At 60.6% G+C, this 22493-nt stretch overlaps 1 protein-coding gene across 3 annotated transcripts in view; it reads right to left on the reverse strand.

Moving 5' to 3' along the window:
* Positions 1-543: 543 nt before the first annotated feature.
* Positions 544-22493, reverse strand: part of PLCG1 (phospholipase C gamma 1) — a 34616-nt gene continuing 12666 nt past the window's right edge. For 2 of the 3 annotated variants that reach the window (XM_057702644.1, XM_057702645.1), the window contains exons 3-33: positions 15839-15991; positions 15660-15753; positions 15474-15521; positions 13174-13258; positions 13006-13089; positions 12763-12797; positions 12461-12533; positions 12248-12349; positions 11944-12062; positions 11780-11865; positions 11581-11701; positions 10723-10891; positions 10487-10609; positions 10305-10406; positions 10037-10224; positions 9624-9824; positions 9436-9555; positions 9161-9341; positions 8227-8304; positions 7291-7394; positions 7033-7129; positions 6683-6752; positions 6140-6297; positions 4723-4819; positions 4406-4630; positions 4183-4331; positions 3275-3389; positions 2995-3156; positions 2803-2891; positions 2523-2710; positions 544-2352 (exon numbers count right to left, since the gene is read on the reverse strand). In XM_057702644.1, the coding sequence (XP_057558627.1) occupies positions 2310-2352; positions 2523-2710; positions 2803-2891; positions 2995-3156; positions 3275-3389; positions 4183-4331; positions 4406-4630; positions 4723-4819; positions 6140-6297; positions 6683-6752; positions 7033-7129; positions 7291-7394; positions 8227-8304; positions 9161-9341; positions 9436-9555; positions 9624-9824; positions 10037-10224; positions 10305-10406; positions 10487-10609; positions 10723-10891; positions 11581-11701; positions 11780-11865; positions 11944-12062; positions 12248-12349; positions 12461-12533; positions 12763-12797; positions 13006-13089; positions 13174-13258; positions 15474-15521; positions 15660-15753; positions 15839-15991 (3659 nt within the window). In that variant the 3' untranslated portion in view covers positions 544-2309. The remainder of the gene's footprint in view (positions 2353-2522; positions 2711-2802; positions 2892-2994; positions 3157-3274; positions 3390-4182; positions 4332-4405; positions 4631-4722; positions 4820-6139; positions 6298-6682; positions 6753-7032; positions 7130-7290; positions 7395-8226; positions 8305-9160; positions 9342-9435; positions 9556-9623; positions 9825-10036; positions 10225-10304; positions 10407-10486; positions 10610-10722; positions 10892-11580; positions 11702-11779; positions 11866-11943; positions 12063-12247; positions 12350-12460; positions 12534-12762; positions 12798-13005; positions 13090-13173; positions 13259-15473; positions 15522-15659; positions 15754-15838; positions 15992-22493) is intronic. The other variant, XM_057702646.1, reaches the window with a different exon arrangement.

Here is a 22493-nt window from a genome sequence, read left to right on the forward strand (position 1 = left end):
GGCATTTAGACCTTAAGAGGGCAACAGAGCTAGCAAACAGCCGGCCCTGCGCCCAGGTGTGGGCAGAGAGTCTGTGCGAGTTGAATGCTGGATGTACTGAGGCCCCTTTGTGCCCACGGGCCTGGACTGCAGCCTCTGTCCTCCCCAGCCTTCCATCACCTTCCCGGGATCTTCTCACCATCTAGACATCAACTGCCGTGAGCACAGCAGCGTCCTTCAGCACCTGCTGCCTGTCTCCTGCGAGGCCAGCAGCTCCTTAATCCCTCTTTCCTTCCTGAGGGAAGGCATCCTGCAGTCTCTCCGTCTTTAAAGAAACCTCCATCACCACAGCAGGCTCTGCCTTGTCCTCTCCTCCCACCTCCTTGCTGAACACCCCAGATCAGCCCCTGCCAGCAGGGTGCACAGCCCCCACCGCTCTTTGCTCAGATGTTTCCCTCCAAGGGTCAGGAGCAAAATGCCATCACAACGCCACTGAGAAGAGAGGCGGTTCTCTCTTCTACCGTCCTTTTCAGAAGGAAAGCCTTTCCAATAAAATTTAAAATTTTTATTAACATTTAAATTATAAACCAAACGGCAACCATATATAGACGTTTGCTCTAGACAGCTGACTGCGAGGTCATACTTTCAAATACAACTTCAAAATTAGTTTAAATAAATCAATACGTTTTCTCAGAAATTGTATAATTTCCTTCGGTTTACAACCCATGATATGGAAAGTTTAATATATTGTTAGATAATTTACTGTCTATCCTAAAGGTAAGCTATAGAAAACTGAATCACTATTAGGATTGAATAACAACAAGGCTTTAACGGCTCAGTGGTTCTTGGGAAGAGTATATATAAATCTTGAAAAGGTAACACTGTTAGTTGAGCTGTAAAATCCATAAAAATAACAGTTCTGCCACAGTGCACAGCGAAGTTCATTCATGTTGCTTCCCCAACCCCCCCACCAAGCAGCTTTCAGGTCGGAAGTGGAAGACGTAGAAAATCATACATCCTACGTGAAGTAATGAAGATCGTGAGAAACAGTGTGCAAAAAATAAACTTTAAACATCCATACTCCAACATCATGTACATCTATTGACAGGATTTGACTGATTCTGTAAATACTCATGATCATCTCAGACAGGTCCCCTTCTGGTGTCATCCGGCAGACTCAGATCCACGGTCTTTTGATGCAACAGGGAAAGCGGTCTTCGGTCTTCGCAGCCGGCCTGCCGGGGCTGCGGAGGCGCCTTGCTGAGGGAGGACGTGTTACTTGTGTGCAGGAGTTTCCTGAACATCCGGGACAGTGCCCAGCTTGACCTCTGCCTTGGTGACTGGCTTTTCCGTCCTGGCCCTGCGGCACCGACCGTCCTGACCAGGCTGTCGTCTCGCTGCAGATCTCGGGGGCCGTGGCGTGAACGCCGGCACGTCCTCGCTGCCCATGCGGGAGGGGGAGGAGTGGCCGCCCAGCACGTCCAGCGCCCACAAACAGCTCCACCCTGGCGAGCGGGTCCTTCAGGCTGACGTCCAGGCTGCAGGCAGGTGGCGTCGCGGCCCAGCACATCCAGCCCTGGGGCCCTCGTCCTCCCACGGCCCCGAGGCACTGCTGTGGTGCTGGGACACGTCGTCCCTGTCCCTGCTCCAGGTGGCACCCTGGGGCTCAGCCTCCTCCGCTGGCTCCTCTTGGGGCGACCCTCCGTGGCCTGGCTGCCCGATACTGCTGTTTTCCTCACAAGTCCCCGCGTCTGTCAGGCTGGGCGGCGTCCCTGGCCTTGGGCACCGTGCCCTTGTGCTGTGTCCTCCTCTCCAGGCCAGCTCTGTGCTCCTCCGCCCTGGCTCCAGGGCCCAGTGTGGGGACACCACCCCTCCCTGCCTGGCTGTGGTCTTAAAGCTACGGGACTATGTAAACGTCGCCTCCCTAGCCCAGCAAGGCTGCTCCTCCTCCTCTCCTCTCCGGAATGCCAGTGGCTCCTCAGAGCCCCCGTGCCACCGACTGAGGCCGCCTCCCTCTCCGAGAGGCTGCGCCCATGGTCCTGGTCCCACAGATGGGAGGCTCCATCTCCAGAAGTCAGGGCCAGATGTGTGTGCTTAAATGCGAGACACAGTACAGTTTCTGCCTTCACCCAGAGCGGGGGCATGGAGGCCCCAAAATCGTCATGCATCTCACTAACGGCGTGGCGCTCGCCTGGCGTCCGCTGCTGGAACCCGGGCTCCAGGCAGCGAGGCCGGGAAGGCTGCCACACAGGCAGCTGACCAGGAACCCAGTCCAACGGCCCTCCATGAGATGCACGGCACCTGCTGCTCTCAATGAGGCCGGGGCACAGCTAGAGGCGGTTGTCTCCATTGACCCGAGTCCTTCGTGGGGCCCTGGACAGAAGGGAACAGTGTCCTTACCAGCAGCGGGCCTTGCAGCCCAGGGGGACAGCCCACAGGCCAAAAGGAGAGAGAAGAACCAAAGGCAGACCAGCCACTCTTTCCTGTCTCTCAGGCCCCCTCCTCCAGGCTGCACACTGGCCACCTTGTCTCCACCACCTCACCTTCGTTCCCGACTGTCAAAATGGTCTGCGAGATGCTCCTGGGAGACGCGGAAGTCCTCAAATGGTTGCTGGTAGCGAGCTTCGAAGGAGCCTTCCCGGGCCCGGCCATGAAACAGCTGGCCCGAGGTGTCACAGCCCCGCTCCCGCAGGGAGGCACCCCCGAAGGGACTGAGGTCACCATTCTCCTGCTTCAACAGGGGCAAATGCACAGGGGTCAGCGGCTGCCTGCCCTGGCGAGGCCGGGCCCAGCGCTCACCCCGCCCCACCTGGCCGCAGGTACCTTGGCAGGGAAAACATCAATCTTGACGAGCAGGGAGGCCAACTCCAGGTCCTCACTGTAGTTGTTTTTCAAAGGCACCGCTCTGTACCCTAGGAGGAGAAAGCCTGGCCCTGAGTCCAGGGTGAAGGCAAGCAAGGCCCCCCTGCCCCAAGCCAGATCGCGCAGGGCACAGTCTCTAGGAAGGGTCCTCACCCGTCTTCAGGCCCTTCACCGGGAAGGTAGCCTGAGCCAGGAAGTTCTGGTCACTAAACATGTCTTCCTCATACACTACGAAGCGCAGGAAGGCGAATTCGGGGTTACTGATCTGGAAGTGGAAGGGCTTGGCTGGCCACACGGGGTTCAGTCCATTGTCCACTGCGAAAGCAAGCACAAGAGGCCTCAGGCCACTGCTGGGAGAGGACGGGTCACAGGTGCGGTGGGGCCTTCAGTGCCGTGGAGGATGAGGGATGGTGAGTGCGGAGGGGAGACTCACCCACGAACTCCGTCTTCTGTTTGGTGCTGTCATAGTCAGCTCCGGCCACCTCAATCTCCACAAAAGGACACACGATGCCTCGGCCATTCTTTGGCAGATGCCGGGCCCCCAGCACCTGTAAGGCAGGCACAGATGGGCCGGGGATGGTCCTTCTGACTCAGGCCAAGTCCCCACTATGCAGTGGAGGCGGTGCGCCCTCTGCTGGGCCCCAAGCTCACTGCCCAGGAAGTCCCTCAAGTCATCAGGCCCCTAAGAGCAGCTGCTGCAGCAAAAGTTCATTTGAAGACGCCTTAGCTTTAGCCAAAATTTTCATGTGAGTTTTTGCAATCGACTCCACATTAACTCCATGTTTATTTTAACGTGAAAAATTTTAAATTACCTCCCCCTAGGACAAAAAAATAGAAATCTCTTCTCTGGGAAAAAACAGGCTCGCCCCATGCTGTCCTCACCCCTCCTTCAAGACTGCTCAGGCCCCCACACCTGAACCCCACAGCACCAAGCTGCCCACGTCACAGCTGCTCACCAGGGCCCTCAAGGGGGCTCAGTCTCGCTCAAGCCCCGTTCCAAGAAGTACCATCTAGATGATTCCCGCAGGTGGGCCACCAGCTCACCACTGGCACTAGCTTCCTGTCTTCTGCCCACTCCTGCCAGGCAGTGGCTCCCCATGGCTCGACCTTACTGGACAGCCTGACTCCTCAGTGCCAAAAACTGGCCACACGTAGCCCAGCTGCCTCCGGCCTGTGCTGCTCAGAGCCCAGCCCCAAGGGGGAAGCATGTAGCTACACGCCCACCTCATGGGACAGTCACATCTTTCTGGACTCCAGGACAGTTCAGTGCCCCTTTCCCCATTGTGTTAACCAACCCCCGGCCTTGACACTGCAATGAGCCCAGCAGTGTCCCCTTCCCACCTCGATACAGATGGCGCACGGCTCCAGCCCGCGGAGGCTGCTCTTGTCAAAGGGGTCGAAGGCCTCGTCGCGCATGACGCTCGGCTGCAGCACGTAGCCGCAGTGCCCGCCAGCCAGGAACAGAGCCTGGTTCATCTGCATGGGCTTGTCTGAAAGGGCCAGGTTACAGTGGACTCCAGCCCAGCTGCCCGGCAGGACCCCGCCCCACGGGCCGCCTCCTCACCTGGGGTCTGGAAGTTGAGGGCCACCAGCTGACTGCCACAGATCCACATGGGCAAGGGGTCGTAATTGGAAGAGTCCAGCCGCTGGCCCTTGGGGTAGATGCGGGAGAGCTGCAGCCGGTTGTACTGGAGGAACTTCTTGCCTTTGGCCTTGTTCACATATTTCTCGGCCTTGGTTTCCGGGAAGGACGACATGTCCCGGTAGCAGGCGCGTTCTGTGCCGATCTCTGGGCCAAACAGGGAGCGTGATCACAGAGCCCACCCACCCAGGCACTGCTGGGGGCCAGACCCCCGCCCCGCCCCTGGGCCAGACCCTTACTCTCTTCGTCGAAGGGAACAGGCCGGCAGTAGACGACGAGCTCCGAGAGCTCCAGGGCGATCTTCTTCCTCCGCTCCATCATCTTCCCCTCGGTGAGCTGATGGCACGCAGGCCCTGAGCCCAGGCAGGACTCCCCCTCCCTCTCTGCTCCCCACACCCCGCCCCCCCGCCGCCCCGAGAGGGAAGCCCACAGTCACGGTGGGCACACCCACCCACACCCACACCACTGTCTGTCCTCAATCTCACTCCAGAACCGTCCTCTCTCTTCCCTGCCCCTGAGGACACACGCCCTCCCAGATTTAAGAAGGTGGAATCCTCACCACCACCTGTGCCCCTGCGACACCCCAGGGCTCTGGACTGGCTGCACCTCCAGTGACGCTTTGTGACCATTCAATACCCAGCCGCCCTCAGGCACAAAGGCCACCTCCTGGTTTCCTTGTGGCTTCACTGGGAGCTCGGGCTTATCTTCTGTGTTCTAAGGACCGTCCTTGCACCCTCCTGGCCCAGAAGCCTCACCCCTCAGCTCCCCTCACTCAACACAACCACCGACTCACCTCAGCCAGACTTCAGCTACAGAAGCCTACTCACAAGTGCGCCCGTCCAGTCCTCTGACCCCTGGAGGCCCACTTCCTTCCAGAATGGGCTCCCATTCTCAGACTCTTCCTTCTCTTCTCAGCCCACACCTCAGGATCCATCCCTTCAACCACATGGTCCTTCCCGCCTTGTCCTTCCAGGCTCTGCTCTGACAAAACCCTCAGCACCCAGCCCTCTCGGCTTGGCTGGTGGATGTCCTTTCTCCGAAGCAGCCACAGGTGTGTAACGCAGCCCCTCCACACTGCCCCTGATGACCAGAGGTGGGGGGATGCAGGAGTTCCCGCACCCTGGCAAGCACTTCCTCCTTTGTCCTAGGCTCAGTGGAAGAGCCTCCCTCCTCCAGAGGCTGGTCTTCCCACCCAGCTCAGGCTCTGCGTCCTTGTGCTGTCCTACCCTGCAGAGCCTGCGCCCTTGCCTTCCACACTCGGTGAGGTGCCCACTGCCATCCCCCCAGCCACGACCTGATGCAGCTGCTGCCAGTTCCAACGGGCACTTCCAGGCTCTGATCCTGCCTGCTCCGCAGCCCTCCGCACACCAGCCCTCCCGGCCTTTCCCGACACCCATGTCCGTGAAGATCACGCCCCCTTCCCAACCTACAATGCCTTATCCCTAAAGCCCTAGGTATCCATTCCTGCCTCCAGCCCGTGACCCGTCCTCTCACCCCTGCCCTCGGAATCCAACTGCCCACTAAGCAGAACCACCTGGATGTCCCACGGGTACCTCAAACTCAACACATCCTCAACAGGCCACACCGCTGAGCACACGTGTTTCCTCTGACCCCTGCCTGGTGGCTGGGGCCCAAGGGCCACCTGCAGGCTCTCACCCTGGCATCCGCAGTCTGGGCCACTTCCCTGATCTTCTTCACCCAGTCCTGCAGCTCCTCCTGTGAGTCGGCCGCCACGTCCAGGGACCAGTGCGCCACCGACGCCATGCTGATGGAGAAGACGAAGAGCCGGCTGTTCTTGCCCTCAGGACGGATGGCTGGGAGGCAGAGGAGACACAGACATGTCTGAGTCCCCACCCCGTGAGGAGGTGGCACTGCTCACAGCTGACGACACTGCAGCCCAGGACCAGTCACTGCTGCTCTGGGCCACGTGCCCTCCCCGCCCTGTCTTCAACCCTCTGTCACCCCCAGGGGCCACCCCTGTGGACACCAGCATGCCAGCAGCGTCATCCAAAGTGGCTGCACGGGGCGAACATACAAGGGTCAAATGAAGGGAGCGTCAACAGGGTGTCCAGGAATGGGGAGAGCTCAGAACAAGGGCAGCCTTTGGGGGTCCAGCCATTGGCTTCCTCCCTCGGGGCAGGGAGAGAGCCACCAGGGACAGCCTGACCCTAAGAGGCAGAGAAAGGGCTGGGGGCTCACCTATCTGACAAGCCGGCACATCCAAGACCCCCCGCAGCAAGTCCCCCAGGGGGCTGTTCTCATCCAAGTGCTGTGGGAGGCAAAGCCCACAGATGGTCAGCAAGTCTGCTGCCCACACACATAAAGGGAGTGTCTGTGCACACGTGAGAAATACATCTGACAAGCGACCACGTGCCCACACAAGTGTCGCCCACGTTCATCAGTGACCTCGGGCTCCGCGGGGGAGCTGGGACCACGCGTGTGGGGGCTGTGCGCACGCTGGCATGCGGACACTGTGTGTGGAGGCGCGCACCCGGGGCAGGGCATCTGGGGACGGGAATCCCGTCCCACCCATGTGGCTCTGCTCTCACCTCTCTCTCAGGCTCCAGGGCCGCCGGGCTGACCATCTCTTCCACGTAGTTTGACGGGAACCACAGCTGCTTCTTGCCCCCGTAGTCACCCCGCCACCTGTGGAAGCCGCAGGGCGCTGACCCCCAGCAACCACCCCGAACTGCCCAGAGGAGGGCGGGCCTGCGGTGCACATCCGGGCCCATGCAGGCCGTGCCTCCCAAGCCCCGTCACATCCAGGCCGCTGGCTGCCAGGCCCAGCCTGGCCCATGGGCTCTCACCAGCCTCCCTCCTGCTTCTCCACGTTCTGGATGATGGCACTCTTGGTGAAAGTCAGCTCGTCCTCTCTCTGGGCCTTGTAGTCGAAGAGAGCTTTGACGGCACACTGTGGGGAGTGAGGGGGACGCACCGGTCAAAGCACACAGGCTCTCCTGCTCCTCTCCTGACCTGTGGCCACGTGTGTGCACACACGTGTGCTGGGGCTCCCCAGCCAGCGCTCAGGCACCACCGCCGGTGACCGCCCTGGCTGCCGTCCTCACCCTGGGCCTGCAGGAGGCTCCAGGGCAGATGTGACGGGACAGCCAGGGCCTCTGCCAGGGGAGGTTCTCGGGGTCTGGATGGAACCCTGCAAGCCCCTGCCTGGGACCCCAGGACTCAGGCCGAGAGGCTGGGAAAGGAGTGTCTGCGGGTGCCAAGTGCCTCCTGTGGGACTGGGCCGCCTCCGGGTGTGGATGGGACCTCATCATTCCTCATCTGCAAAGCAGGAGAAGGAATCTCCTCCCAGGCTCCCTGGCTGCTGAGGAAACGGGGTGAGGAAAAGGGCATAGCTCCTTACCCCTTAGAAAAAAGCCCCAAAGAGGAAGATCCTGTCTAACAGAGATCCACGAGGTGAGGGAGTGAGTGGCAAAGAACAAAGTCCTCTGGCCATTGTGCCCCACCCCCTGCCCTGCTGCCACCAGGGAGGAAACGGAGGTCACCCGGAGGGAGCAGTCTGGGAGGGTCAGTGCTGACCTCCAGGGACAGGAGCTGGGGAGGGGTCAGCCCCGGGAGAGCTGCGGTTGTGCACCAACCACACACCTCTCACCATGTCTCAGGCCTCAGCAAACCACAGACACCACTTCTCCCCAAAGACCGCAGGCGGCTCTGAGCAGAGAATGCAAGCCCCAGGCAGCTGGCGACCTTCCCCAGCTTCCTGAGCCCAGAGCCTGAGGCTGTACCTTGAAGGTCGGCATGGGGTTCGCCTCCACGTAGAAGCCAGGATTGCGGCCCTCGTACAGCGCCCCGTAGTCAGGCTCCTAGGAGCGGGATAGAGCAGCTGTGTAAACGCCCAGAGGTGAAAGCAGCCGCTGGCTTCCGTGTCCCCTCCCCTCCTCACCAGGCCACTAAGTCGGCCTGCTTCATGCACCTGGTCTGCCAGGGTCCCCCAACCTCAGGGGCCTGGCCTCACCCCTCCTCTTCTCCACATTTTTACCCTGGCCACCCAGACCACGGCTCTAGTCTTGCTGCTGGAGATGCACAGCACCACCACCCAGGGCCCCCAGCACGCTCCTCTCACACCCTAGCCTCAGCAGGCAGCGGCCCTCGCCCTGGCCACCCAGGCCTACTGAGGACAAGAGTCTCAAGTGGCCCTTCTGCCCGGGAACCCTTCCTTTTCCCTGGGGCCATGATCCTGACCCAGAGCCCTTGCGGCTCCCGCCTCACAGCCCTGCCTTCCTCACTGGTCTCCCCCTGTGGCTCTGCCCTCCACGACCACACGCTGCAGCCTCCGCGCCCCCGCCCTAGGGACAGAATCTGGTCTGCACCCAGCCCCGGGGATACCTCTCCCTGGGTGAGCTCTAGGACCTCCCACCCCATACCCTGGCCCACAGGACTCTCTCTATTGAATGCCTGGCCCCCACCTCTTCACCCATCCAACGCGTGCCTGTCCCTGTAGACCCCACTCAGAGGCCACTCCCCCCAGGACACCTTCCCGGCTCGCAGCTGGGCTAGCTGGCCCTCCCGGCGGCACCGCAGCACCCCAGGCCCCTCCATCCCATGCATCCACATCACCCCAGGACTGTCAAGTGCTGGCCTGCCCGGTGGCAAGACCTGGTAGTTCCTGGAGGGCCACCGGGTCGCCCGCGGCCCGCCCCGCCCCCCCCCGGCCCTCACAGCGGTCCCGATCTTCTCCAGCGCCTCCTCGTTGATGGGATAGCGCAGCTTCATCTTGCGGTACAGGGGGTGCTTCTCATAGTAGCTGACGAGGTCCACGAGGCTGTCGAACTCCGAGTTGCCCAGCATCACGGTCTGGCCCTCCTGCTGGACACGGCAGTGCTTGATCTTGCCCTCAGCCCTGGGCGGGGACAGAACAGCCGCACAGAGTCAGGGCGGCCAGGCCAGGCGGGGGCCCCGCACCACCTCCGTCCCGCCCCGGGCCGTCCCCTCACCGGAAGGAGATGGCATAGGAGCTGGGCTCGTTCCGCTTCCGCACCAGGAAGGCCCCGTCGCGGGGCACGCGCATCAGCATGTGCTCGGCCTGCGCTCTGGTCAGGCTCGCGTGGTACCACCTGCGGGCGGCCCGAGTCAGCCCCGGCCCCGCCCTCCGGCCCCGCCCCGGCCCCGGCCCCGCCCTCACTCTTTGCTCTCGTGGGCGTTGGTCTGCGGGACTGGCTCTGAGAGGCGCATCTCAAACTCGTTGCAGCGCAGGGGCACCTGCTGGTAGTGCGTGATGAGGTCATAGAGCGAGTCGAAGACCAGGTTGTCCGTCAGGAAGAACTTGGGGGTCCCCGCGTCCTGCCGGGAGTGGATCCGGCAGTGCTGGACTTTGCCGTTCCGCCTGAGGGCAGACGGGGAGGCAGTGAGCAGCAGGCGCGCGGCCCCGGGTCTCAGGGAGCCGACGCTCCAGGAAGGATTGGGGGGCGGGGGGGGGGTGCCCTGCAGGGGCTCGGCGCGGACTGCCAAGGCCCCTGCGCGCGCCCGACACGCTCCGCGGAGCGCTGCCGCCCCCGCAGGTGCCGGGCCCCCGCGTGCACGCGCGGGGCGGGTTACCAGAAGGAGAGGGTGTAGTCGCCCACGAAGGTCTCGCTCTCGCGCACGAGGAAGGAGCCGTCCGGGGCCCCGGTCTCGATGCAGTACTCCGTGAGCAGGCGCTCAGCGATGTGCCGCCCGTCCCGGCCCGCCCCGAGCTTTCCGTGGAACCACTTCTCGTTGGAGTGCAGCTCTGTGCTGCCACTGGCCTGCGGGGCAGAGGGCGACAGCAGAGACCCTCGGTGACTCTGACCCCGGCCCAGCCCCCAGCCCCGGGCCAGCCCCTCACCTCCTTGGGCTCCTCCTCGTCCTCGTTGCCCTGGTCACTGCTGGTCTCCTCAGAGTAGTAGATCTTGCTGCTGGTCAGAACAAAGTAGTGGGGATACCACTCCTGGAAGAGACGGCAGCGAGGCCTATGAACAGAGCCCTCTCACCACCCTGCCCCTCCGGCCCACCCGGCCCAACGCTCACGTGGTTCACAGGGTCCTCCAGGTACAGGATGCCGTTCTTGATGGAGTTGCTGATGTCATTCTCAGAGTACATCACGGACGTAGGCACTTCCTCATAGGCACTGCCCTCAGCCAGCTTCTTGTGCTGTGGGGGGCAGGCCAGGACATGGCATCCCAGGTCCAGGCCCAGAGCCCCACCTCCTCACCCAGGCCTGGACCCACCGCAGGAGTGGAGAAGTGGGGCCCCCACAGCCCTACCTTGATAAGGATCTTCCTTTTGAGCTGGTTGGGTGAGGGGAGCCCGTCGGCAGTGATGTCCACGGGCTTGGTGAGGAGTGTGTCGCCGAGCACCTTCTTGAAGTACTGGGCCATGTTCCTCTGCTGCGCAATGCTGCAGTGGTCCTCGATGGACAGGATAACTGGGTACCTGCGGGCGGGGGGCAGATATGACACAGATCCTGCTATTTCGGGGGGTCACGGCTCAGACCCTCACACAGTGAGGTGTTAGGAGCCTAGGGTCCAGTGTCCTTTCTGAAGGGGAGCTACCCCAGAGAAGAGGCGGGGGTAGCACCCCCACTGGGGGGTGTGGGTAGAAGAGGCTTCTGCAGAGGCACTCATGGGTGCAGAAGCCAAGGGCAGGGACTGCTGCAGGGAGGCATCCCCAGCGCTGCTTCCATCACGGAGGCTGCCACAGCAGCAGGGAGACAGCTACACCCAAGGTCAGGAGAGGGGACACGCAGCCTCTAAATCCAGCTACGGGGGGGCCCCAGTGATGCCCTGGGAGGTGGGAGAGACTAGTGACCACAGGTGGGGGGAATACTAGGACTGCAGAGTGAGACACAGGGAGCACAGATGGGAAAGGAGCTGGCAGAACAATGGCTCTGTGAGCCCGGGGTTAAGGAATTAATTTCTGCGGATGAGAAGAGCTTGACTGTGTTCCACAGGCTGAGGGAAGGACCCATGGAGAGGGCGGGCGTGCGGGTAGTCCGAGGGTGCAGAAGTGAGTAGCTCCGGAAGCAAGAGCTCCAGCAGGTGGCCGCAGGTAGAAGGCAGGGAGGGGGGCTGGGCATTCAAGGGGACCCAGGAAAGAGCTGGAGCCAAGCTGCCGCCACTCACTCTGAGGCCACAAAGGCGTGCTCCTTGATGGTGTGCAGGACGTCTGAGAACTTGATCTTGGTGGTCAGAGTGTGTCCATGGTAAATGACTGGCATCCCGTCTGGGCCGTCCCAGCAATCCACTGGGGGGCAGGGCAACCACTGTCAAGCAGACAGGCCTCCCCCGCCCCCACCCCACCCCCAGCCCGGCCCCCACGCACACTCAATGCAGCGGCAGCCCATCCGCAGGCAGCGAGCGTAGGCTTCCAGGGAGGACTCGCTGGAGAACTGGTCCCCAGTCAGGTACCTGGACAAGGAAGCAGAGTGGGTGGTCAGGCAGGCCCCCCGTCCCGGGGTCGGGCTGGGGGCCGAGGGAGCCACTCACGTGTTGTGCGAGGAGGAGATCCAGTAGTGGGACAGGGGGTTGTTCATGGTGTCGGGGCACACTGCGTCCAGCTGCACGTTCCAGACGCTGTTCTCCTTGGAGAACAGGAAGGTGACAAACTGCCCAGGAACAAACGCGGAGAGAAGAGAGGATGAGCCCCTGCCCTGGGCCATGGCGCAGGATGACACAGGAGAGCACTCAGTCTGGGCGCAGGGCACGGCGGACCGCGGGAGGGACCCGGCGTGGCTCCCGTTGGCCTATCTGCTCCCTGATTCCCCAACAGAGGGTGAAGGGCAGGGCTCACCTCATCCAGGAAGAAGTAAGGCTCCTCTATCTCTCTCAGGGGGTCTCGGAGGAAGCTGAGCATGAACTCCTGCACCTGCAGCCGGTCGACAGCCCACAGCTCCTGAGGGCCAGAGGTCGGGGCGTAAGAGGCCTCCAGCAGCAGGGAGCCCAGCCCCACCTCAGCTAGCACCCTGGCCCCAGCCCAGCCCAGCCCAGCCCAGTCCAGTCCTACCCCCTGGTACTCGAGGAGGAACTGCTGGAACTCAGGAAGGGACACCCGGCAGAGCTCCGGCCGCTCCCCCGCCCTGCAGGAGAGAAGGGAAGTGCCTGGCGGCCAGCTGGCTAGCGTGGGCCACAGACAATGAGAGGCCCCTTGGAAGGCAGAGCCCAGCTCCCGGCCAGCACAGCTGCCCAGAATGGTCCAGCAGGCCTCCTCCCCCACCCTCCACGCTGCCTCCCACCTGCATCGGGTATCAATCAGGGAAGGGACGAAGGGGCCCGGGGAGAACCCCACCTCCCCACTTCAGACCAAACCTCAGGGCACTGGCTTCCAGAAAGGGGAGGTCCATCTGCAGGAGACAGAACCAGGTCAGCACGAGCGCCCCTGGGAGGCCATGCGGGGCAGGAAGGGGCTCTCAGGAGGAAAGGCTGGGGCCACAGAAAGGGGCGGGCCTCACGAAGAGAAGAGCCGGGGAAATGGCACCCAATCGCCCCCAAGCAGGGCAGCAGGACTGAGGCGAGAGGGGCAGGCGTGGTGGGGGCGGGTGGCTCACGCACCGTCTTCTGAGCGCTGTACATGAGGCTGCGGTACAGCTGAGCGAACTGCCCGTAGGTGATGTCGCTGGTGCGCTGCTCCAGGTCCTGCGAGGCAGAGCGGTGGTCAGGCCCTGGCGGCGTGTGGGGCTGCCGGCCGCCCGCCTGCTGCAGACGCCCGCGGGCCCTTACCGTCAGCCGCTCGCGAAGGAAGCGCATGTTGGGGACCCGGTAGTTGACCTGGGACAGCATGTTCTTCAGGTCCTTGGCTGATATACTGAGGAAACAAGGACATCGCCAGTGGCCTCACCCCACCTCTCACGACCTCTGACTTGTGGGCTGAGTCCACCTGGGGCTGAACAGGTAAACAACACAACTGCAGGACCTGAGTCCTGGCGGGGAGGCTGGCTCAGAACCATGGGGTGACCCAGGGAAGTCCCTTCCCTTCTCTGGGCCTCAGTTTCCTCAGCTGAGCAAAGGGAAGCCTGTGATTCTGGCAAGGAGGGAGCGGCCAGGCTCAGTAAAGTGGGTTGGGCACAGGGTGAGGGGCGCCCACTGTGGGGCCGCCCCTGCCTCCAGCACTGCTCAGGCCCGCACGTCCGGCCCCTCAGCTCTCCCAGGGACAGACAGAGGCCGCCACTGCTGCAGGACCTCCAGGCTCCTCCGGCCTCACTCTCAGAGCTCCCGAAGAGGGGCAGGCAGCGCACAGGACTCCCGCCCACTGCCCCCGGGAGGTGGGGCTCCCCCGGGGAGGAGGGGGAAGAGCCTTCTCAGCCCAACACCACTGCTGACGACGGGGCACGCTCCTGGGGTCTGACAGGGAAGCACCCTGCCTTCCAGGGTGCCCTGCCCAAGAACAGGGCAGAAGACAGTACGGGGCCTGGTGACAGGATGAAAAACATCGGGAGAGGGGGGCCTTCTCTCCTGGGAGGTGGCGGCAGGGAGGTGCAAGTGGGTACCCCTCCTCCTCTTGCCCAAGGGGCTGGCAGGCAGCACCACAGCTCCCTGAGGGGCCCAGCCCTGCCCTGGGCGGTCCGGCTCTCTAACAGCAAGTGCTGTTCAGCAAGCGTTTGCCTGGTCTCAGTCACCCGGGAGGGGGGGTTGGGGGGGCCGTCAGGGTTTAGGAAACTTGCTGTGTCACCAAGCTTTCCTTCTGGGGACTCCCTGCCATCAGCATTACACACAGCTTGTCACCACTCTCCCAAAACACCTGTCTGCCCTGCTTCCTCTCCAGCCACTGTCCCTTCTCTGCTCTTCCTCACAGCAGCGCCTTAAAGGAGCCACCCAGGCTCCTTTCATTCCCTGAACCCCATCCCCACTCCTCCACTGCCCGCCTCAAGGTCACCAATGACCTCTGTGCTGTCAAGTCCAAGGGGCACCCCTCAGTCTTCCCCGCACGTGACAAGGCCTGGCACAGCTGACCACCCTGCCTCCCCCTGGGGCTCCCAGGGCTCTACACCCTCCGGTTCTCCTCTTACCCCTGGAGCAGCCCCTTCCCTTGCCTGGCCCCTCCCCTCCCCAGCCCCCAGGGTTGAAGCAGCCTGGACCTGGGATCAGCCCCTGGCCTCCTTCCCTTTTCCTGCCATGGTTACCCCCTCTCCGGCATCTCCAGCCTCCTAGCCTTCCAAATCACCTGTGTGCTTCTCAGGTACCAGCTCCAGCCCAACTTCTCCCCTGAACTCGTTCTACCCACCTGCCTGCTCCCCATCTCTACCTGAGCATCTAAAGGCATCACGGGACTTCACCCACACAAATGTGCTCCTCCCACGACTTTCCCCATCTCAGTCAATGGCAATTCCACCTTTCCAGATGCTCACGCCAAAAAGCTTATCACAAACCTCAACACTCTCTCTCACCCCAAATCAATCTGTTACAAAATTCTATTGGGCTCTATCTTCAAAATACAGCCCAGCCAAAATCCAACCCCTTCCTAACACCCACCCTGACCCAGCCCTCTTTCCTTCACCCAGAGTGTCTGAGTCGCTTCCTAACCGAGCTCTCCACCCCACCTGCCCTGACCTCTCCAAGCGCAGCCAGCGGTTCTGGGCAACTGAACTCAGGTCACGTCACGCTTCTCTTCAGAACCCCCTGTGGTGTCCATCTCTCTCCCAGTCAGCGGTCCTTATCATCCATCACCCAGCTTTTGTCCTGCACTTCTCTGCAGCCCCTCTGGCTGTCACACCATGACCTCAAAGCTGTGAGCTTTAATGCACCCCCCACCCCCGACACCACAGGACACCCAGAGCCAGTTCTGCACGGCCTGTCTCTGCCCACAGAGGCAGGGCACGTGGTTTATCATCCCTGGGCTCTCCCGCCAGCTTGCATAAGACCATCAGAGGGCTTTATGCAGGAAGCTACTTGTGCCAGAACCACCTGCCCACCCCCTGCCCTGCCTGAGTCAGGTCCTCTGGTTCTCCACGCAGCTGCCTGGAGGTAGGGCTATTGTTCTGGCAGCCCCGACCCACCCTACTGGGCTCGAGCTCAGTACCCACCGATCCTCGCGATTCCGGTCCACTGAGTAGAACTGCTTCCGCAGCCACCTGGAGGGAGAGACGCCTGCAGTGAGGCCCAGGCTTGGGGAGGAGACCAGCAGGCAGGCTCTGGGCACAGAGGGCTGAGTCCCTGCCCTGCCCCTAGAGCCTTACGCCTCAACCCCAACCACGTCAGGGGGTTCTCACCTCTCAATCTGTAGGGGTGTGGCCGCCTGCAACGTATCTTCCATCAGCCAAGTCAAGCCCTTGATCCACATGTTCACTTCGTCCTCAGACGTAGCTATGAGCAGGGGGCGGAGAGCTGAGCCTGGGGCCAGGGGTTGTTCCCTTAACTCCCCCACCTCCTCCAGCCCCGCAGCGCCCACCTTGCAGGCTCAGGGTCTTCAGGCGGAATTCCATTCCATACAGGATGACAAAGCAGTGGGACTGGTCCGGTCGAAAAGCAGGATCCTCTTGGTAGCGATCAAAGTCCCGTGAGGTCTTCCCTGGGCGGATCTCCTTGATTTCTCGAATGTCAACTAGGAAGGCAGGGAAGAGGTCAGGGTCAGGCTGGGGTCTCCCAGGGTCAGCACTGAAACGAGAGCAGCCTGGTCTCCCCACTCATTCCCACACTCTCCTCAGGGAGGACCACAAAGAGAGACACCCCCCTAGGGGCAGAGTCAAGACCACTCAGTCCCACTGGGGGATGGAGGAGAGCTGGGCCAAGTCTACGGACAGAGCTCTGTTAAAAGTTCGGGGTCTGGGGGAACAGGAAGCTCCGTCCGTGTACCTTCCCTCGATGACGATACAGGCAGGTCACTCCGACCTGGGAAAGCGCTGGACTCTAGAACGAGAAACAGGGACCCACGGCTGTTCTGTGAGGACCATTTCCTGACACAAAAGTACACAAACTGAATCGTAAAGTCCCAAGGGTAGGGCTGGGGCTGGACAGGCCCAAACGGGTCTCAGGGTCCATGGGAGGAAGGAGGGACTGGGCCAAGAGAACTGGTGCAGCCTGAACGGCCTACCCCCTAAATATCCCCGAGCATCTCACAGCAAGAGCAGCAGTTGCCCAAGGATGGCTCCCATCCTGGCCTCACAGCACAGACTGGGGAAGCACCCAGGTCGGAGTGGCAGACAAACTGCCTCGGCCGCTAACTCAGAGACCACGCTGAGTGACTCACTAAACTTCTCTCCATCTCGGTTGTACCATCTCTAGAGCAAAGAGCTTGACTGAATTTCTCCAGAAGGCATGGTGGCAAAAAAGACCTGCGTGGGCTCTGGAGTGGAAATGCCAGAACTAGACCCCCAGCTTCACCTCACCGCAGCTGCGTGACCTCGGCAGAGGGACAGCCACTCCGACCCCTCTGTGAACACAGGTCACAGACAGCAGCGCCTGGAGGTGCTGCTAAGCTCAAAAGTCCCAACAGCCCGGAGAGCCCCGCCCTGTAGGTGGCACATGGTGGGCACTCACTCAAGCCTCCCTTCCCTCATCTCTGGGGGTCTGCGGTCTGCACAGGGGTCGGGGCAGGTGCACAGGTTGTGACCCCAGGCCTGGAGAGGGCCCGGCTGCACACTCACTCTGTGCCCTGGTGCTGGCTGGGACCCTGCACGGAGGGCAGACTTTCCAGGCCCGATAAAGAGAGAGATTTTGGGAGGTCAAAAGAGAGAAGCCTGGCTTAGCTGCCAGAAGTGACTCTGAACCCTCTCTTGGCGCTAGAGCCTCTTCAGATGCTCTCAACCCAGACTGGCCCAGAGGATGTGGAGCCAGGAGCTCTGCCAGCATGCTGCCTGGCCCACCTTCCCGCCCCGGGCACCCTCCCAGCCCAAAGCGCACAGCACCCTGGCTGGAATGTTCTAAGAGGCTCCACCTTCCTGTCCCTCTAGCCACAGCTGTGCCCTATCTATCCCACCTCACACAGTGGCATCGCTTCCGGCCCCAAGCCCAGCGCCCCTGCCAAAGCATTACCGGTTCTACCTGGGCCCTGCCCCTGTGCCCTCAGCAACCCCCTCAGGCCTAGTCCTCCAGCTGAGAGCCCCTGCTTCCCTGCCAGTTGTCCTGCTGCCCCCGCGAGTTCCCCCCAATCAGCCATCCTTCCTGAGCCTCTGAATCTGTATAAGACATTGTTCTGATCCCTCCCGAGGTTGCTCACTATGGAGAACCTGCTCTTTCTCCTGCCTTCAAGGCCCTCTGGATGGGGCTCAGTGATTTACTGCCGCTTCGGCCCTCCCATCTTCTCTGCTCCATCCCAAGTAAGCTGGACTGAAGGCAAGAACAGTCATGTTTCCTGTCCCCCATCTCACCTTGTCCCTAGCCAGGGACTGTCTACCTCCCAGACTCCATTCTTTCCCACCAAAGACCCAATCTGGCAGAGCCCTCCTGCAGTAATCACACCCTTGACACCCTGCAGCACTCTGTTCTTCAGTCTCCCCCACGCGAGGTGAGGCGAGGCCACCCAGTGCTTGCTGAATGACTGAACAAACAACGGAAAAAGCAGGCACACCAGTGGGGGGAGGGGTAGCAAAATGGGAGAGGAGTTTTTAAAATGAAGCATTATGCTCAGGTAAAAACAGATGGGGGGTAGGGAGCCTGGGTCACAAAGACCCAGCCTGAGAAGACAAGGTTCCCAAAGATGGAAGGAGGAGCTGAACAGGGGAAATGCCCAGATCAGAAACTGCAGAATAACCACAAACCCTGCCCTTTGAAACAGAAACCAGCATGCTTTTCCGGTGCAGAGCTGCTGTCATCCCCCTCCCACACCTCTCACACAGGCACACAACCTCACACACACAATGCATACAGGCCAACAAGGTCTGCGTGGTCCACAGCCTGCACCCTTCCGCGCAGCTGCCCACCAATCATTAGAAGTAGTTAGTCCATGATGCGGCTACTGCCCAGCAAGCAACGACAGGGTCAGTCTGAAGCCTGCTGCCAGGCCACCTGCAGCACCCCACACGTGTGTGCCGCACGTGCACACACACGTACACACAATACACACTGCCAGCAGGACCTAGGTGACCCTGTGGCCTGCCCTGGGCTCCTGAGTACATTTCCAGTGAGACCAGGCTAGAAGGAGAAGAGGCCCCCACCCAAGACAAGGACCAGGTTAGGCACAGAGCAGCTCCAGGCCAGATGCCCAAGTCTCCCAGGCTCCTGCTGGCCACACAAGGTCCCCTGTACTTCTCCCCACTGGAGGTGTCAGCCTGGCCCTTGTGCCCTCCAAGTTCATCAAAGCCAACCGCAGGCTGGAAGGACAAGACCCCAGGGGAGAGGCTCTACCAGGTTCTCAGAAGCTGCATCCTGTGTGACCTCCTGCCTCACCCCCACTCTCCTGCCTCCCAGAATAAATACAGCAGGGTTCTCTTCCTGAGAGCCAGGGTGGGTCAGCCAGGGACTACCATCGAGGGGGGAGACGCCCTGGGACAGGCACAGCCTATGCCCCAGGATGTGAGCACGCCCCCCACCCCCACCCCCGCCAGGGTCTGGGTCAGACCTGAAGCAGGATAGGAAGGGCAGGAAGAGAGACCCTACCAGGACTTGGGAGCTTGGGGACGGGTGGAAAATTGCTTAGAGGAGCAGGAGACCCACTACCCAGCACTCATTCCCATGCAGAACCACGGAGAATAACTTTCAAGGGACACGGGGAAAAGAAAAGCCAGTGGTACTGGGAGATCCTGGCTAGGCTGGAGATGGGGAAGTGAGACGGGAGAACTCTCTGAGGACAAGGGCAGGATCCCACAACCAGGGGCCTGTAGCCGGGCCAGGCTGATGTGTAGCAGAAGGGAGTAGGGCTTTCGTTTATAACAAAGGTCCACGCCGAAGCTCACCCAAACCCAAGAGGGCCTGGGGCTCCAACAGCACAACCCAGCCAGCTCAGCCCGTCAGGAGCTGTGGAGGGCTCATTCCCCTAAGGACCAGGTCCTCAAGGCCCATGCAGAGGCTCCCAGGCTTCAGAAACAGCGTGGGTATCACCATTCCAAGCAAGGCCGTGTTAGGCAGTGACAAGATTAGCTGCCTGGGCGATGAGGGGGACTCCGTCCCTGGCATTTAATCGCCCACAAACTCTCATGAAGAAATAGGCTAGCCCTCCTCAAGAGGCTCTGGGCTAATGAGGGACCACCCGCACCTGGACCAGGGACTGGTCTCATGCCAGCCCTGAGGGCTGAGGACCTTCTCACAGGCCAGACTGCCTCCTTCCACTCCTTTAGGAAGCTGCCCTGACCATCCCCTTCCTGAAGGCTGCCCAGGCCTAGCAGAGGAGAACCACACAAATCTTAACTTCTAGCTGTGTGGCCCTGGGCAGCCCCACACTCTTTTGGCCTCAGTTTCCCCATCAGTAAACTGGGGACTCCTCCTACCTCACCAGGTTGCATAAGGGCCCTGCCGGGAGCCACCAGTCCCAGCGAAGTCTGAAACCCCTGCCTGTGTGTGCGTGAGCCAGCAGCAGGGGAGATGACAGTGGCCACTGCAAGAGGGCTTTGCTGGGGGCAAACCCAAACCCAGGCGAGGTAAAGCTGGCCCACAGCTGCCTCAGCCCAAGGAAGAGAACCCAAGCAGCCATTTCCCCAGCTCCAAAAGGGGCCTCCCATTGACGGGACATCGCAGGGGAAGAGTGGGACCCGTGGAGCCCCGAGTTCACGTCAGCGCACGTGGACCTGCTCTAAACCAGGGGCTGCTTCCTGCGCTGCAGCGCCCCCCTCCACACTTGCCAACACTTGCAGGCACCACACCCCTCACCTCGCACGTGGTGGGGCACCAGAACGGGACACTAACAGATCTGAAATCACAACGACCAAGCTTTAAATCCTGTTTCCAAGCATATAGCTTGGGCCTCAAGCAAGTCTCTCTCCTCTTAGGTAGCTTGTGGATAGAGAGAAGGCCTTAGTGCGGGTGGGCCTGCCATAACCCCTTCCCATGCAGACAGAGAACTACACACAGAGTCAGGAAAGTGATTTTACTAGAAAGGGACAGGAGGACATACTGAAAATTAAACCCCCAAGTGATGAAGATACTGTCAAGAAAATACCACCGCCACCACCACAAAAAAAGAGGAAATGGCACATATCACAAATTTCTGGACGTGAAACATGCATTCATGGAAATATTTCTGTTAAGAGCGTTTTCCCTTTAAGTGCGTAAGTTAATTGGTGGAAACTGCAATAGAAACTAACCATATAAAAAATTCACGTAAATACATTTTACAACTTAAAACAACTGTAAGTCATGATAAATATGAAAGTAAAAAAAAAAAAAAATCAAGAAAGCTTGAAAGAGATAAGTGAATATTACGTGGACAGTCCCTTCCCCTGGGGTTTTCACTGCCCCTGCCTATGGGCTGTGGACACCCAGCCCTGCACAGTGTACTGCTGGGCAAAGCCCAGCACTCCGCAAAAGGGCCCAAGTCCAGTCAAGGCCATGAGACCCAGAGACTCCAGCCCCACATCAGCTCCCAGCATTCCTCCTACCTCCCAGCCTCTGCGTGAGCCAGGCCCACCTTCTCACTTAAGTTCCCACCAGGCCTGGTCCAGTGGCATACTTGTTGCTCCCCCATTCTGGTCACACTGTCTGGTGCCTCCTTGGTGTCAAGGCCACTGACCTGCGAGTTCCACAAGGAAGAAACCACATCTGCCTCCTCTCCATGCGCCAAACCCAGGTCCCTGGGGAGGCCTCAAAATGCTTACAGAGTGCTTAGAAGCAGGAATGAACACATGAGAGTTAGGTGCCAGAGCTAATTATCTAAGAGGCCAGAGATGCTCAAAGATGGTATCAAGAATGACTTCCTGGAAGAAGTGGTGCCATGGGGCAATAAAGACTGAGGAGCTACAACAAATATGCAAATGAGTGGTCAGTGGGGTGACCATGTGGACAGAAGAAAGAAGGACCAGGCACGGTGGGGGCAGGGGGCACCATCCCTCGGGGCCAGAGTAATCTGAAAACACGGGGAGGTTCCTGTACAGAGACTCCTGCAGCGGGTGGGAACCATGGGACTTTGGGGAAAACAAAAGAGAAGAGGCAGGGCTCCCTGGGCACCACGCCCTGCTTGCCTCTAAGCCAAGGCCACCAGGAGATTCAAAAGAGCAGGTTCCAGGGGTCAGAAGAGTTGTACAGATCTTCCCAGAAACAATCTCTCATCATTCACATCTTCTTCACACACAGCCTGGGCCAAAGAGATGGGCCACTCCCAGTCCCCACCCCGCAAGCCAGCCACCTCCTGTACCACCCTCCAAAGAAACCAGAGCCCAAGAGAGCATAAACGGAGCTGAGCTTTCTCCCCAAGAGGATGCCGAGATGGAGAAAGGAAGCCACAAGGGGAAGCAAGTGCACTGCCAACCAGCCGGTTCCCAGCCCTACACCTCTGCTGCTCTACACAGGGAGCCAGAGGCAGAGGGGCTCTGCAGCCCAGGGTGCCTGCATCAGCCAGGACTAAGCAGCTCTGACAGAGCTTCGCAGCTCAGAAGGAGAGGATGGAGACGGACAAAGAGGAGACAAGACAGAACCTGGGCACAGGCGGGAAAGGAATCAGATGCGGCAGGAGCCAGGGCCTGGGATGGCCAGCAGTATCCATGCCGGCCACCTCCTGCCCAAGGACTAGGAGGAGTGAGAGTCACCCCCTCCCCCAACAGAAACAGGAGCAGCTTCCAGGGAGAAAGGTGAGAGTGGAAGGGTGGGGGGCTCTCAGCCTCCATTTTACAGAGGATGGATCTGGACTCGGAGACCCAGGGTCACAGGGTCATGCAGCAAAGGGAAGGTGAGGCTGGGGTTTATCCCCGTCCCATTCCTGCGCAGCAGCACCTTCAAACCAGACCAGCACGGGAGAGAGGACTAAACCCCCTTCCCAGGATGCAACACAGAAGCCCTAGCTGAACCCTGGAGTAGATACAGGGCACACCCAGGGCAGAGCTCAGCACCTGCTCCAGGCTGGGCTTTCGTCCATCACTGTTCCCCAAACACCCGACCGAGAAGAGCAGGAGGCCCTTCTCCCACCCTGACAAACAGGAAAAGGCCGTTCGGACAGCTGGGTGGGGATCTGTGGGGTCCTC

This window comes from Hippopotamus amphibius, chromosome 12 (assembly GCF_030028045.1).
Source record: "Hippopotamus amphibius kiboko isolate mHipAmp2 chromosome 12, mHipAmp2.hap2, whole genome shotgun sequence".
NCBI classification, from domain to species: Eukaryota; Metazoa; Chordata; class Mammalia; order Artiodactyla; family Hippopotamidae; genus Hippopotamus; species Hippopotamus amphibius.